Below are 17,486 nucleotides of genomic sequence, written 5' to 3'. Positions count from 1 at the left end.
GGTAGTGGGTTCGATCCCCGGGACCACCCATACGTAGAATGTATGCACACATGACTGTAAGTCGCTTTGGATAAAAGCGTCTGCTAAAATGGCATATATAATACAGAGGAAGAGAAGGTAGAGGGAGTGAAATGATGAGTGCTTCCATTTTCTCATCAGAACACAGTTCTGTTCTGTTAGTTTGCGGTGAGTCACTCAGCAGGAAGGGAGGGCCGAGCCAGCCAGGGACAGTGTGTCATAGGATGCGGAAAGGGAGGAGAGTAGGGCCGAAGAGGCAGGAAGGAAAAGGAGCGATGTTAGGATAGGAGAGAGTAGTGGGAGAGAAACAGCAAAGATTGCAACGGGCCATGACCATCTGGTTAGGGTTGAAGGAGAGATTAAGAGGAAGAAAGTAGCCTCTAGTAATGAGGTCAAGCGTATTGCCTGCATTGTGAGTAGGAGTGGACTGGAAAAGATGAGGTCAAGAGGTAAGGAAGGGAAGAAAGGTGAAAATAAATTAATCAAAGGCAGACGTCAGGAGGTTGAAGTCGCCCAGTGTGATGAGCCAAGAGCCATCTTCAGGAAATAAGCTTATCAAGGTGTCAAGCTCATTGAGATACTATCTAAGGGCACCTGGTGGGTGATAGATGACAACAATGTTAACCTTGAGCGGAAAAGTGACAGCATCAAATTCAAATGAGATGGACACGTGAGCGATGGAGAAATTGTTAGCCCAGTGCCCCGACGACCAGATGCTTTCGGACTATGAGTGAAAACGTAGTCCGAGGAAGAGAGCGCAGCTGGGGGAGCAGTGTTCTCTTGGGTGATTAATGTCAGGGCCAAAAACCCTAGGGACTGAAGGGCAGCATAGGCTGTGATTAACTCTGCATTCTTGACCCCAGACTGGCAGTTCTGAACAAAAATAACTGGGTAAAATACTCAAGTCAGAGAGTGTTGTGGAGCCTTCCTCTCTTTCCTTCATTGAACAGCTCGGCAGAAGTTCGTTTTGGCGATGACACCGCCGCTGATACGACCACAGCTTACAGCTGCCGCTGAGAAAACAGGGGAGACTGAAGTACTATCACTAATTGCTAATTGCCTAGCAGAGGTGAAGAGCACACCTCCCGGTACTAATTGCTGATTGCCTAGGAGAGGAGAAACCACTCCCCCTCCAATACAGCCACTGATTACCAAAACAACAACAGTCACAAATTGTCCTGCCCCTTAATCCTGGTTGATGTGTCAACAATCAGATGCAGTTCACACACCGAGTAGGCTACCGGGAAGACAGACACCACTTAAAGTAGATGGCCCTAGCCACCCACATGCACACACCCCTTCACACTCTCAGCCTTCATTTATTTTCATTTTTTTCTGTGGTTAATATTTTAATGGATATATTCAGATAGAGATGCCAGGCAGTAATGTGAAGATGGTTAAATATTTTCCAACTGCTCCGACTTCCTGTAGTGCACCGCTAGGCACTTTAGAGAGTAAATAAGAGCAAATACATTTGAGAGCAAAGAACCAAGAGTGTAAATGATGGTTTGAGTTTCAATGCCTCCGACTTCTAAAGAGACTGTGAAAACAAACAGCACTGGTTTGATAGGGTGTTTTAAACTCATGCAAATGAATACATTTCCTATTATGTCTGGGAAAGAGGGGTCTAAATGATTGGCTAATTTCAGTTGGGTAATTAACAGATGGCAGCTCCCATTATGAATTCATCAGTGAAGCCAAGCTCATTTGGCAGCTGTAACTGGTTTTCAGGTGTTTACGGTGTACCTGCTATGACATCAGACATCTTGGAGCAGTATTTGTGTACTAAGCGGAGTGGATGACAGTTGTTTCAGGTTGAGGAGGAACGAGAACTCAAGAGTTTATATTTAGCCTCAGGTACAGACAGACTGAGCAACTTGGAGGAGTTCAAACCTGAGCATACCTAGCTTTGTGAACGAAACTGTCTTTGCTATGTGAGATATTAGCCTAGCGGTTAACAGCGTTGGGCCTGTAGCCAAAAGGTTGCTGGTTTGAATCCCAGAACCCAGTAGGTAAAAAATCTTGAGCAAGGCATTTAACTGTAATTGCTCCTATAAATCGCTCTGGATTAGAGTGTCTGCTAAATTACTAAAATGTCAATGTAAAAAAAGAAATATGCACCATTACTTACTTTGGAAAGTAACTTGTTACATTACTTTTGCATTTTGCTGAAAACAGAAAACCCTCTGAAGATGCCTTGGTCATTCCTTCTTATGCCCAGTACAGGGCGCACACGATCTTTGAATGGCTTGAATAAGCCTACCATCCATAGCCTAATCTATAACTCTGGGCTATACCAACTCAAGGAATAATGACAGACGCAATATCTCCTTTACAATACTCAAAATAAAAGATTTAGTTGAATTACTGTATTTACACATAAGTTATTACATCTATAAAAACCAACATGGACAATTGGCAGCCAATCTATTTAACCCACAGATACGAACTGGGCAGAGATATTCTATGTAAAATCACATGATCACAATGTGTAATTGTAGTGTCCTTTCATTTATGTTTACGGAGAAGATGGAGCTGGAGAAATGTCCATTCTTATCAACTGAGCCTAACTTGGTCACCTAGCTACGTTGTTTACTTTATTACCAAATAAATAAATAGTGCTCTCGCCTTCACCCGATGGTCCTGTGTTTGAATCCTGCCAGTAGCGTCAGTCAAGATTTAAGAGGTAGCATCTGTCCTTTTCTTCTACCAATTCTAACAAATACTTCTACCAAAGTAATATGAATACTTCCACGATAAAGGCTATTATTTCTGCCATCTCGCTAGCTATCAAGCTAACAGCTACCATGCCAGCTACCCGCCACAACATTCATGCAGAAACAGGAACCATGGTGAACGTAGCTTAGGGGGAGGGATTTTCGTTGTTTGTTTGCACCAACAAAGTAAAATATGAAATAATATTGTAAAAGTAAAGTAAAAAGTAATGCGTTAGGTTACTCGTTATCACAAAATAGTAGTCTGGGTATGAACACGTTACTTTGTAACACTTTGCCCCCAATACCTGTTAACATACACACGCAGGCATACAGTGCCTTCAGAAAGTATTCACACCCCTTGACTTTTTCCACATTTTGTTGTGTTACAGCCTGAATTTAAAATGGATTTAAAATGTCACTGGCCTACACACAATACCCCATAATGTCAAAGTGGAATTATGTTTTTAGATAAAACCATTTTTTTTTAAAGAATTAAATCTGAAAAGCTGAAATGTCTTCAGTCAATAAGTATTTAGTCCCTTTGTTGTGGCAAGAACAAATCACATAAAAAGTTGGATGGACTCACTGTGTGCAATAATAGTGTTTAACATGATTTTTGAAAGACTACCTCGCCTCTGTACTGCACACATAAAATGATCTGTAAAGTCCCTCAGTCGGGCAGTGAATTTCAAACACAGACTCAACCACAAAGACCAGGGAGGTTTTCCAACGCCCCACAAAGAAGGGCACCTATTTGTAGATGGTAAAACAAAAAAAAGACACTGAATATTCCTTTGAGCATATCCTGAACACAAAGTGTTATCTTTGAGGGCAAATCCAACATAACACATCACTGAATACCAATCTTCATATTTACAGGCACGGTGGCTACATCATGTTATGAGTATTCTTGTCATCGGCAACGACTAGGGTTTTTTTTTTACGATAAAAAGAAACAGAATAGCGGTGAGCACAGGTAAAATCCTAGAGGAAACCCTGGTTCAGTCTGCTTTCCGACAGACACTGGGAGACAAATTCACCTTTCAGCAGAACACTAACCTTAAACACAAGTCCAAATATACACTGAAGTTGCTTACCAAGTTGGCATTGAATGTTCCTGAGTGGCCTTTTTACTGTTTTGCCTTAAATTGGCTTGAAAGTCTACAGCAAGACTTGAAAATGGCTTTCTAGCAATGATCAACACCAACTTCACAGTACTTGAAGAATGTTTTAAAGAATAATATTGTACAATCCAGGCGTGTAAAGCTCTTAGATACTTACCCAGAAAGACTCATAGCGGTAATCGCTGCCAAAGGTGATTCTAGGGGTGTGAATACTTATGTAAATGAGAGATTTCTGTATTTGCAAAAATGTCTAAAAACGTGTTTTCACTTTGTCCATTATGGGGTATTGTGTGTAGATGGGTGTGATTTTGGAAAAATGTATTTAAATCCATTTTGAATTCAGGCTGTAAAACAACCAAATGTGGAATAAGTCAGGGGCTATGAATAGTTTCTGAAGGCACTGTACATGCACACACACACACACACACACACACACACACACACACACACACACACACACACACACACACACACACACACACACACACACACACACACACACACACACACACATACACTGGCTCTGCGTGGCAAGCTGCCGCTAGATCTTTTAGATGTTCGTTCTTCAGCCAGTGAGAAAAGTGTGATAAACCTTTATCCTCTAAAGAGTTTGCAGTTTCCCTTTCTCCTCTCCCCCGGGTTGATATTGATGTTTTTTGGGGGGGGGTCTGTATATTTCTACCCGTTAAGTAATGTACACGCCATTAGCTAGATACAATGTCTTAGCCAGCAGAGGTTAATGGAGCAAAGCACATTAGACAGCCCTAGCGTCTAGTGCATCCCAGTGTTCGCCTCAACATTCACTGGTCCATAGGGACCTACAGGAGCAGCTAAAAACACAATTAAAAATAAATGATATTGGATTTACATTCTCCCCATAACCATGTAAGTGATGTGTGGTAGGAAAGCTATGTTGGCCAAGCTTTATTGCAGAGTGGATGTTCTGTGGTGGTTCGATGGGAAGAGGAATAATGGGAAATGTGTGGGCAGCTGGCTGTTGATTTCGCCGCCGCCTCGCCATTGGAAGGTCTACATCAATTGGGTCACCCCCAGAGACCACCCAAATGGTTCCCAGGCTAATGGAGAGGTAAATGGAGAAAACAGCCACCCTTATTAATACCTCTATTGCAAAGGCCAGCATAGACCCAAGTTGATTTCACCACTAGCTATCCATTTTCAATCCTTCTACTTATCACAGTTATGTCAAGAAGACCAGAAAGAGGGAGAGAAAGCGAGAGAGAGGGAGTGCTCCTCAATGAGACCTCTCTCTCTCTCTCTCTTTCCCCCTCTCTCTCTCTCTCGCCACGAGTGAAGAAACTGCTTCACCGACAAGTGGCGAGCGCCACTTCAAAATTGCATTTAGCTTCCTGACCTGACAATTCTAATCAATTAGGTGAAATGCCTCCTATTACTCACCCCACTTGTTTTGTATTGACTCACAAGAGCAGAGAGATGGACAGACTAGTAATGGAGCGTTTCCACTGGATTTTATTCATATAGAAGTGTCTCGCTGTCCTCCCGACTGGCCAGAGACATAGTGTGTGCCTGATGGTGGCTGTCAGATCTTCATTTAAAAAAGAAATGACTGCGCTTCCTTTTAAAACGTCTCTCAGGTTTAAGAAGTGGAAAACACTCTGCTAGGCGTCTGCGGTCTGAGAGATAGAAAACAAATCACAATGGAGGCGCAAAAGATCAACCACAATAGGGTGAACACAATTACAGTGACTCTCAGATTGCTTTGTTGAGGAAGTCTCCTTGCAAATGCTCTGTTCCCTCTGCTGGCCGTCCTTAGGCTTTGTTCTCCCATGTCTCCTTGAGAAGGGGCGATAGCTGCACATGTGACGGTGGGGAGAGTGCGTCAGCCTGCTTGACTATGGAATCATATAGCTTGTGTAGTCTGAAGGTCTTATTCTGTGTAAAATCTCTATTGAAATCTTGTGTCCTTCGAAATGGGCCCCTTTATCCTATGCAGGCTTTTTTTGCGGGTCAGGTCGGAATACAAATACTGTCCTTCGTGCAATTCTTGACGGCCCACTGCTTGTCACAGTGGCCTGTTGTTGACCATGCAATCTCAGGCAGCAAGGCCTATGGGGAATTGAAGTGTGTTTGCTCCAGACCCTGTTGTGCTGTTTCCCCTTCCCATAGTGACCCTATCCCCGTATGCTGTCACCATGACCATCAAATCACACCATTTCTGGAAAACACCCATTATGCCTGGTCATCCGCGATCCCTGTCTCTGCCAGGGTGGTCAAAGAGCAGAACCTTCCACAAAGTTTAGCAACTCCATTTGATTTACACAAGCTACAATTTGTCTGCCTTAATCCTCAATTACATTCTTTTTGGGGTGTTTCATTAATTTTTTCCCTTTCTTGTCATGATAAAAGAGTGACAGACAAGACATGTTGCAGAGCAACTCAGTGCAAACCCGCAGCCGCCTTCCTGGCTGACATTATTGCCATTCTAGGAGATAAAGGAGCTGTTCTGCTCCAAAAGGTTTAGCTGTCGATTTCATATGAAAGCCGGTGGAGCCTGGGAGAGATAGTGGTGGAGCAGTGTGGAAGACCGGGCGACTGTGATTGACGTTAAGAAAGTTGGGAAGTAGAGAAGAAGCAATCTGTGAGCAAACAGGAGACTCCTGGTGCAATTAAAGATCTAATCCCCCTGTTCTGCCCACAAACAGGAGAAATGGGGGCTTTGTTTTCCTGTGCGACAATGACAGCACCTGTTGTGGGATCCACGTGGAGGCGAAGCGTCTTTGGTGTGCATTCCTAGACTCACAACAATATTTGCAATTTTCAACAACTCAAATAAATTTGCATCCGATAATTTAAAAGGGGGTTTTCTCCCGGCACCTGGTGTCTGTTGTGCGACAATTAGAGATTTGATTGACAGTACTTATCACCTTTCTTGGACGTGTATACACCAACTACATGCAGAAATGCACATAGCAACAATCTAAAGTGTCTTAAATTCTCTTAGTCCGGCTATGCCAAGCTAGCAAACGTTGGTGCATTACTACAGGCCTTTCCATCCAATCAACATCAATCATGGTCCGTGGAGCCTGGTTGGCAGCGTCACTGATTGCCATTCAGCAGGAAGGACAGTGACCGTCCTGTCACATTCCCAGCCCCCTGTGTGTAATTTGTTTGGACCAGCAGCACGTCAGCAATGCCATGACGCGTCCTCATTGGTCATTTAGCCCAACGGGTGACAGATTCTTAAACTCTCTTATAATGCAATCATGGGCCTTGCTAATCGGATAAGCAAACAAATAATGGAATCAAGCTGCAAAATAAGGAGGGAAGATCTGAAATCAATACAGGATATTCAATGTGGTTTCTTTGCCATTAAGGAGTCTGGTGACTGCTTATTTGATTATGATTGATTGCTTGTGCACTTAATCAGGTGCTTCAGACATGCCTTTGAATCATGTAAGCACTCTGTAGAGAAATATTTACCTCCGTATATGCAAATGTAACTTTTTCTCTCTGCTGAACGCCGTGGAGACAAAGAATACATTGTCGCTCGCCGCGAAGAGCGGGCGGTACGAACAATGGGTTTTGTTTTCGACATCAATGGTTGATTAAAGATCCAGGGACGACGCCACGGTGTCCTCATCCCAAATGGCCACGTTCCAGACTCCCCCCGACCCCTCTTTCCCTCACCCCTCCTCACCCACCCACTGCACTGTAGATAAAGGAAGCCTAGTGCAAGGAGGGTCAGAGGGGAAATGTGTGTTTGAATTGAGGGGCCAAAGGAGGGCCCTGTCCTGTTTAGTATGGTGAGCCACCGGGCTGCAGCCTGCATCCATCCTGAAAAAGGGGAGTTAGGAAAGTGGGCACGCTTTCCTAATCGCTCTGGCACCTTGCCTCTCCCAGGACCGTATATCTCCTTTTAATTTAAGGCTTGAAAAATACTCTGGGATTTTAGCATCTGAGGCTGCCGGAATCGATGGAATTTATTATAGGGGGCTTGCCTAATCTGTAAAGTTAATGCAGGACTTCACGGCTATTGATCAGCTCTGAAGGGTACACGCGTTGTTAATCATTGCCCTGGGTGATAGAATACACAGAATGAAGAAGGGGAATGGGGGGGGGCAAGAGAGAGAGAGGGGGACAGGTAATTGTCTGCTATGCAAATGTTATTGCTTCTTTGTGTGTACGCATGTGGTGAAAGTTGATGGGGCATTGGAAGTCGTAAGCAATTAATTTCTAATCCCAACTTATTATTGCCTGGTTGACATTTAAATGATGGAGGATGTCAGGAATCTATCCGACTCTATTCGTCCCTGGTACTTTCATTTATTTTGTCTACTCTTTTATCTTTTCGCCCCCAAACTGAATAGCTGAATTTCGGGTCATCATATGGGTTGGGCACTTACTAATAGGTTGATAATGTATAGCTTTGACTTTATCCTCTATCTCCCAGTCAAGGCCCATTTCAGGCTGATCCTAAATCATTTGGCCGTTACTGAGTTCACGTCGTGCACATATGCTGGAGTGGATCAAGTGTGGTAAAGATTATAGGAATAGTTTTACCCTGGCTTTTTCATGTGTTCCACTTGGCAGATGAAACGTGTCCCTGATCATAACATGTCATTATGGCTGAATTCTCAGATTCTTCTGTTAGAATGGCCTTCTCTCGCTCTTTCTCTCGCTATTTGTCACTGTTGACCTCACTCTCTATTGTCAGGAAAATCAGCTTTTGAAATGATTTTGCCCTTGACCAAACTTACAAAGAGTATTATTATGTGGGGGAAAATGCACTGACTTATTCGTTCCATTCATTTATGACGTGCCTCCAAAGAACCTGTCGAGATTTAAGAAAAAAAATAAATGTGCCATGTGAAAATGTGCAGAAATTGCATGCTGTCACTGGCTCAACTGCATTTTGTGTGCGTTTCCCAGTGAGTGACAACCAGATAATGACTTGTTATAGGTAAAATGGACCTATGGGAGATGTGTGTCTCTACCCTCGTGTTCTTTTTCCTCTTCATTCTTTTCTCTCCCTTGCTTTTATTTCCACAATTATCTCTGACTAAGTGTACATTGGCTCTACACAGAAATGGTCTCGTATTGAACTATCATGTCGCCGGGCTCAGGAAGCAAAAAAAGGGGAGAAATTGAATTTAAGTTTCCCGGTTCTCTGGGTGTTTAATAAATGCCTGTACTGTGAAGGGAAGAGAGAGGAGGTCAACAGGTTGCTCGCGACGGCTTCTGCTCTATTACAGACAACCTGTGGCCACTCCTGGACCAATTCCCCTCTGAGCACTGCTCACCCTCAGGAACACTCGCCACTGAATAAGTCACGACAAACGTTTCATAATCACCAGTGGCGCTACTTCAAATGAAACACTGCAGGGCAGCGGTTAACGGTGGTAGAGTGTGAACATTTGCCCCCCCACACACACTCTTCGCTGAGGAAAAGAGGGATTTAATTACATTTTGGTATCTATTGACAAGTTTTTCCCAAGTTATAGCGCCAACATCCATGCCATTGATTTGAGACAATACGCCACATCAATATAAATGGCTCAAACAAATGAGTGCGAATAATGACAAGTGGTGTAGATGAATGTTGGAGATGGCCCACTATCTCGCTAACAGTGTATGGAGTTGTAGAGAGCTTTATCCATAATAACCCCCAGAGCCAACAGTCGATCTCAGATTCATGTTAACAAGTCCCCAGTCTTTATTCAGAGCTTTTCATTTTAATTAGGCTAGAAAGGAAGGACTCTCCTGGGCGACGCTCATCAAAGAGCAGGTGATTACACCCAGCTGAGGGCCCAGCCTTTAAAAATGGACAATCTGTGATTTAGCACCACGAGTTAACCTTTCTCCTCTTCTCTTCTTGTCAGTTTGGCCTAAAAAGAACATGTTATTAACATGCATATACATAGAACGTCTAACCTTTTTGTCCATCTCTCTTTCTGTGGCTCAGAGCAGTGGTCGTAGAGATGAGACTGCACAGAATAAGGGCAGGTCTGTTTCCACAGAGGACATTTGAGAGAGAGAGGCTTTTGTGTGAGGATGGCCTGCCACGCCAAGAGCCTGCACGGTGCACACGTACACCCCCAGGCCGGCCATGGCAGAATCCTTACCCCATTACTCAATGAATGAGTGTTGCAGAGTGGGAAGGGGCACCAGGGCTCACTGCGGTGGAAGACTTAGCTGAGACTGAACCCCCACAACCTCTACATGTCAGGTCCTGCACTTTAGCCACGACTAGGCCGGTGTCTGAAACGCATCAATAAAGGACAAATTGAAAGCCCCTTAAACCTCAAACCTGGCCCCTAACTCATGTTTATGCACGGACAGGAAATACGTAGTGTTTTGAATATAAAGCCTAACATGTTAATACTCTATAGTGACAATCCAAATATGAATGTACAGAAAGTCCAAACCACTGCATTGTAAAATGAGGAAATCAGCACAGTACACAAATACAGTGTTAAAAGTGTTTAAAGTCATTCTCCTATTGAAGTCCTGCACTTGCTGGTTGCTGCAGTGTTGCCTGCATCTCCACATAGCAAACAGTCACGGTGAGACAAAGGTGCTACTTGCATCATTGCCTTAATCGCGCAGGTAAATTGGACTATTAGAGTCATTAGTATCCAGCATGGCGCGATTGCTTGATGGATTGCGGGCTGGATTATATTGACTTTCTCCCAGGGTGATATATTGGCTAATTCAGAAGCCCTTAAGAGGCTGTGTGAGTGTCCTCCTGGTCACCAGCACTGGCTCAACACAATCCACACAGTTTACGTTGCTCATTAGCCCCCCCCCTCCCCTTCTCTCACATGGACATTTAATCCTCATAACGGCCTCATTATTTGTCTGTGGATATGTTCTGATCCGGGGATGAGGAGAAGAAAAGTGGAGCTTTGTGTAGACTGGCCGCCGTGCTGCTGAAGGACAGTTGTCAGGCACCATCATCAACACCGCGCTTTCACAGGGCATCCATGTGGAACTGATGTGTTAATGCTGGCTAACCGTGCACATTCTTCTGTGCAGACATGTTAGTGGCAGTATATGTTGTCCCCACATCAGTCACATCATCACTGTACACAAACGGGTCTCTCCAGTGATTTTATGTTGGCCATAGTTGTAGTCATGGGTTTCTTTTTCTCCTCCAGAGCCGATGCGGACCCCGAAGAAGCTGAAGATTGCCGAGACCCAGGCCAGGTTCATCGCTGTGGACTGGGAGTCTCTGGGCTACAACATCACCCGCTGCCACACCTTCAACGTCACCATCTGCTACCATTACTACAACGCCAACAATCAGACCAAGGCCGACTGCCTGGACATGGACCCCAAGGCCCCACGCCACGTGGTGGGCAACCTGCCCCCCAACACCAACGTCAGTCTCAAGATGATCCTCACCAACCCCGAGGGACGCAAGGAGAGCGACGAGACCATCATCCAGACAGATGAAGATGGTATGTGCACTCTACATAACAGATAGGTGTCAGGAGACAGGGAGGCTTTTTTTATTGCTCAGATTTCAGATGTAGAATTCACACTTATTTGTCAGTGTTAACGAATCAAGCTCACCCGCATTGCGCGTGTTTTTCTATCTCTATAATTCTCGTTTATTTTGAATAGGTAGATGTATCTAGCTCTGTTTGTAACCAGTTGAAATTGACTCATGCTCTTTGCTGCCCCCCTGTGATTCCTACCTCTGGGCTGAGTTACTCATTTCAAAGCAGGGCACGTTTTCTCACTGTTGCTCTCTGAATAGACACTAGCTGGGTAGCTAACCAAGGGCTGAGATAACAGCACTGGTGGCAGCCCGGATTTTGTAACTCACATTAAACGCTTCAGTATTATAATCATGCAGCCAGGTGACCAGCTCTATCCTGTGGCTACCGGCAGACATGTTGTCCCTTGAAGAGGACCTGTTTAAATCTCACTTCACGTTCGCACAAGCTCAGGAGATAATGTTAGAGAAATGACTGAGCCCTCTGTAATTGTTCCACCAGAACTTATTTGAACTTTTCCCTGATTCTGCATGTAGCTAGAGATTTGTTTTTGGGGTTATATTCCGGTCCTGCTAGGCTCCCGAGTGGCGCAGCAGTCTAAGGTACTGCATCTCTGTGCAAGAGGCGTCACTACAGTCCCCGGTTCAAATCCGGGCTGTATCACATCCGGCCGTGATTGGGAGTCCCATAGGGTGGCGCACAATTGGCCCAGCGTCGTCTGGGTTTGGCCGGGTTAGGCCGTCATTTAAATACGATTTTGTTCTTAACTGACTTGCCCAGTTCAATAAAGGTTAAATAAAAAAATTGAAATAAATAAAAACATGTTATTACCTATTTCTACAATTTGTTTATTTTTTTAATAGATTGGGGTGTATACATTTTCAGTGGTATTCCAACAGCAGAAGAGAAATCTGTCTGATTGTTTTTAACATGTCAAACCAAGCCCATTTTCAGTAGCATCAGTCAGGAAAAAGGAATGCATGCATTTTGTAGTTTTTTTGCGTGTAAAAAGCTGATGTCTCAGTGACATCCATCCAGCAGATTTGATAAATTTAAGTTTGTCTGACTTGGGGGAGAGGAGAAGAGAGGCCCACGTAAACAGTTCCTCTAACACTGATCTGGAGACAGCAGACACGCACGTGCGCGCCGCCCCCGGGCCCTGCTCCTCTCTTCAGACAGACAGGCCTGACAAGCACCCAACCATGTGACCTGGTCACGCTACTGCTCTCTGTCTGTCTGCTGTGAAGGAGAGGGCTTTGGACATCCCCGACCCAGTCTGACTAGACTAGAACACAGCCCAGGGAGACAGGCATGCAGGCAGACACAGCCCCATGGCAGACCAGTCCTGTGGCAGCCATAGAGACCCATGGGACTGCCAGGTTTCATCAGTAGTGATGAGGCTGTCAGTCAGTAGTGTTCACCAATCCAGGATGTATTACGAAGGTCCTCAGAATATTAGACTACTGCTGTTACCCATTGACAGCCCTGCTATCTCAGCTATTGTACTGCTAAAATGTTAGACGAAACACTAGGAAGTATCTTCGTAGCGAGTTCCAATAAATTAACATTTTGGATTGGAGATTCTAGTCAATACATTTAGTTTTCCACTGATCAGTACTCATGTCACAGTGGTCTGGCATGCTGGGTTCTCTTGCTGATGGATGTACTCTAATAGTGAAAGTTACAAATTAAAGGAGACTAATTTGATCATAAAACATGCAGACAGAGAGAGAGGATGCTCTTGAAAAGACATTGCACCTTGATCTCATCTCGTGTAAATACATGATCAAAATTCAATAAAAAAAAAAAACACCAGGGATTCGAGTGTCTGCCATTCAGTGCTAGCACAGAGCTCTACATTATTATGCCATTTTCAACATGTTGCTTTACGGTAAGTAAATCCAATCAGTGGTCTTGTTACGGCCGCAGAGGCTCAGGAGTGGCTCTCTCTGTGAGAATAGGATTCATTACAGCACAGTGGCCTTCCTTTGATTGCACTCGGACCTACTCCTCCTGTCTTCTGTCCTAATGCAGTGCCTGGCCCCGTTCCCAGCCAGTCCATGAAAGCCACACCGTTTGAGGATCGGATCTTCCTCTACTGGAAGGAACCACTGGAGCCCAATGGGATCATCACCCAGTATGAGGTAATGAAGCATTATGGGCAGAAATCAAATCAAATCAAATTTCACATCAAATTTTATTTGTCACATACACATGGTTAGCAGATGTTAATGCGAGTGTAGCGAAATGCTTGTGCTTCTAGTTCCAACAATGCAGTGATAACCAACAAGTAATCTAACTAACAATTCCAAAACTACTGTCTTATACACAGTGTAAGGGGATAAAGAATATGTACATAAGGATATATGAATGAGTGATGGTACAGGGCAGCATACAGTAGATGGTATCGAGTACAGTATATACATATGAGATGAGTATGTAGACAAAGTAAACAAAGTGGCATAGTTAAAGTGGCTAGTGATACATGTATTACATAAGGATGCAGTCGATGATATAGAGTACAGTATATACGTATGCATATGAGATGAATAATGTAGGGTAAGTAACATTATATAAGGTAGCATTGTTTAAAGTGGCTAGTGATATATTTACATCATTTCCCATCAATTCCCATTATTAAAGTGGCTGGAGTTGGGTCAGTGTCAATGACAGTGTGTTGGCAGCAGCCACTCAATGTTAGTGGTGGCTGTTTAACAGTCTGATGGCCTTGAGATAGAAGCTGTTTTTCAGTCTCTCGGTCCCAGCTTTGATGCACCTGTACTGACCTCGCCTTCTGGATGATAGCGGGGTGAACAGGCAGTGGCTCGGTTGGTTGATGTCCTTGATGATCTTTATGGCTTTCCTGTAACATCGGGTGGTGTAGGTGTCCTGGAGGGCAGGTAGTTTGCCCCCGGTGATGCGTTGTGCAGACCTCACTACCCTCTGGAGAGCCTTACGGTTGAGGGCGGAGCAGTTGCCGTACCAGGATGCAGCCCGCCAGGATGCTCTCGATTGTGCATCTGTAGAAGTTTGTGAGTGCTTTTGGTGACAAGCCGAATTTCTTCAGCCTCCTGAGGTTGAAGAGGCGCTGCTGCGCCTTCTTCTCGACGCTGTCAGTGTGAGTGGACCAATTCAGTTTGTCTGTGATGTGTATGCCGAGGAACTTAAAACTTGCTACCCTCTCCACTACTGTTCCATCGATGTGGATAGGGGGGTGTTCCCTCTGCTGTTTCCTGAAGTCCACAATCATCTCCTTAGTTTTGTTGACGTTGAGTGTGAGGTTATTTTCCTGACACCACACTCCGAGGGCCCTCACCTCCTCCCTGTAGGCCGTCTCGTCGTTGTTGGTAATCAAGCCTACCACTGTTGTGTCGTCCGCAAACTTGATGATTGAGTTGGAGGCGTGCGTGGCCACGCAGTCGTGGGTGAACAGGGAGTACAGGAGAGGGCTCAGAACGCACCCTTGTTGCACAGGGCGGGGTCGAGACCCAGGGTCTCGAGCTTGATGACCAGCTTGGAGGGTACTATGGTGTTGAATGCCGAGCTGTAGTCGATGAACAGCGTCGTCTGTGGACCTATTTGGGCGGTAAGCAAATTGGAGTGGGTCTAGGGTGTCAGGTAGGGTGGAGGTGATATGGTCCTTGACTAGTCTCTCAAAGCACTTCATGATGACGGAAGTGAGTGCTACGGGGCGGTAGTCGTTTAGCTCAGTTACCTTAGCTTTCTTGGGAACAGGAACAATGGTGGCCCTCTTGAAGCATGTGGGAACAGCAGACTGGTATAGGGATTGATTGAATATGTCCGTAAACACACCGGCCAGCTGGTCTGCGCATGCTCTGAGGGCGCGGCTGGGGATGCCGTCTGGGCCTGCAGCCTTGCGAGGGTTAACACGTTTAAATGTCTTACTCACCTCGGCTGCAGTGAAGGAGAGACCGCATGTTTTCGTTGCAGGCCGTGTCAGTGGCACTGTATTGTCCTCAAAGCGGGCAAAAAGTTATTTAGTCTGCCTGGGAGCAAGACATCCTGGTCCGTGACTGGGCTGGGTTTCTTCTTGTAGTCCGTGATTGACTGTAGACCCTGCCGCATGCCTCTTGTGTCTGAGCCGTTGAATTGAGATTCTACTTTGTCTCTGTACTGACGCTTAGCTTGTTTAATAGCCTTGCGGAGGGAATAGCTGCATTGTTTATATTCGGTCATGTTACCAGACACCTTGCCCTGATTAAAAGCAGTGGTTCGCGCTTTCAGTTTCACGCGAATGCTGCCATCAATTCACGGTTTCTGGTTAGGGAATGTTTTAATCGTTGCTATGGGAACGACATCTTCAACGCACGTTCTAATGAACTCGCACACCGAATCAGCGTATTCGTCAATATTTTTATCTGACGCAATACAAAACATGTCCCAGTCCACGTGATGGAAGCAGTCTTGGAGTGTGGAGTCAGCTTGGTCGGACCAGCGTTGGACAGACCTCAGCGTGGGAGCCTCTTGTTTAAGTTTCTGTCTGTAGGCAGGGATCAACAAAATGGAGTCGTGGTCAGCTTTTCCAAAAGGGGGGCGGGGCAGGGCCTTATATGCGTCGCGGAAGTTAGAGTAACAATGATCCAAGGTTTTACCACCCCTGGTTGCGCAATCGATATGCTGATAAAATTTAGGGAGTCTTGTTTTCAGATTAGCTTTGTTAAAATCCCCAGCTACAATGAATGCAGCCTCCGGATAAATGGTTTCCAGTTTGCAAAGAGTTAAATAAAGTTTGTTCAGAGCCATCGATGTGTCTGCTTGGGGGGGGGGGATATATACGGCTGTGATTATAATCGAAGAGAATTCTCTTGGTAGATAATGCGGTCTACATTTGATTGTGAGGAATTCTAAATCAGGTGAACAGAAGGATTTGAGTTCCTGTATGTTTCTTTCATCACACCATGTCTCGTTAGTCATGAGGCATACGCCCCCGCCGCTCTTCTTACCAGAAAGATGTTTGTTTCTGTCGGCGCGATGCGAAGGAGGAGGGGAGGGAGGGAGGGCAGGGGCGGGAGAGGTAGGGGTATGGAGAGAGGTCGGGGTGGGGAAGGGAGTGACGGGGGTGGGAGAGGAGAGGAGAGAGGTGGGGAAGGGAGTGACGGGGGTGGCCAAGGGAGAGAGGGAGGGGAGGGAGAGGTGGGAGTATGGAGAGAGGTGGGGAAGGGAGGGAGAGAGTGGGGGGATTGGGGGTGGAGGTGTGAGGGTAGACAGGTCTGTCCAGGATCCACATGTGGGAGGGAGGGAGGGAGGGAGGGAGGGGGAGAGGTAGGAGAGGGAGAGGTGGGAGTATGGAGAGAGGTGGGGAAGGGAGGGAGAGAGTGGGGGATTGGGGGTGGAGGTGTGAGGGTAGACAGGTCTGTCCAGGTTCCACATGAGGGAGGGAGGGAGGGGGAGAGGTAGGAGAGGGGAGGGAGAGAGTGGGGGGGTGGAGGTGTGAGGTAGACAGGTCTGTCCAGTATCCACATGTGGGAGGGAGGGAGGGAGGGAGGAGGGAGGGAGGGAGGGGGGAGGTAGGAGAGGGGAGGGAGAGAGTGGGGGGGTGTGAGGGTAGACAGGTCTGTCCAGGATCCACATGTGGTTTGTATATCTAAACCATGTTTCACAGGTTTTAGAACCTCTACTGTCCCTCTGGAAACATCCTGCTACTTTTTCATACAGGACTATGGTGCAAATACTGTAACTCAAACAGTGGACAGTGGGTTCGAAGGGGAACTCATTGTATGTTACTGTTGAAAAATACTTTTTTGAGTACTGCTTCGATACAGTATGAAAAGAAGGTGTTCTGATCCATAATTAACTGTATTGTATTATTTAAGGTAAAAACAACAGTGATTCATAGCTTGTGTGCAATGGGGTGTATGGAAGAAACATTTCCTTATTCTCAAATGTCATCAAGCTGTGAGAGTATGAGAACACTGGCCCACATAATACATGGGAATGTAACATGACACTTACTACATAATGACATAGGAAGTCACATGACACGTACGACGTAATGACATGGGAAGTCAAATGATCAAAATCTTTATCACACATTTTAGTCCAGGTTTATGAGATTGTATGCATGCTGTAAACACAATGCAGAAACATCACTGAAAACGAATTTCATTATTTAAAACTTTGCTATG

The 17,486-nt window shown here is 45.4% G+C and overlaps 1 protein-coding gene across 12 annotated transcripts in view; it reads left to right on the top strand.

The window, feature by feature from the left end:
• Window positions 1-17,486, top strand: part of LOC118386835 (receptor-type tyrosine-protein phosphatase kappa) — a 156,049-nt gene that overhangs the window by 106,415 nt on the left and 32,148 nt on the right. For all 12 annotated transcript variants that reach the window (XM_052523513.1, XM_052523512.1, XM_052523514.1 and 9 more), the window contains exons 8-9: window positions 10,996-11,298; window positions 13,375-13,484. In XM_052523513.1, coding sequence (XP_052379473.1) covers window positions 10,996-11,298; window positions 13,375-13,484 — 413 coding nt within the window. The remainder of the gene's footprint in view (window positions 1-10,995; window positions 11,299-13,374; window positions 13,485-17,486) is intronic.

Source organism: Oncorhynchus keta, chromosome 8, assembly GCF_023373465.1.
Source record: "Oncorhynchus keta strain PuntledgeMale-10-30-2019 chromosome 8, Oket_V2, whole genome shotgun sequence".
In the NCBI taxonomy this organism is placed as follows: Eukaryota; Metazoa; Chordata; class Actinopteri; order Salmoniformes; family Salmonidae; genus Oncorhynchus; species Oncorhynchus keta.
The sequence above is the reverse complement of the archived record's forward strand: the minus strand, read 5'-3'. Positions and strand labels throughout refer to the sequence as shown.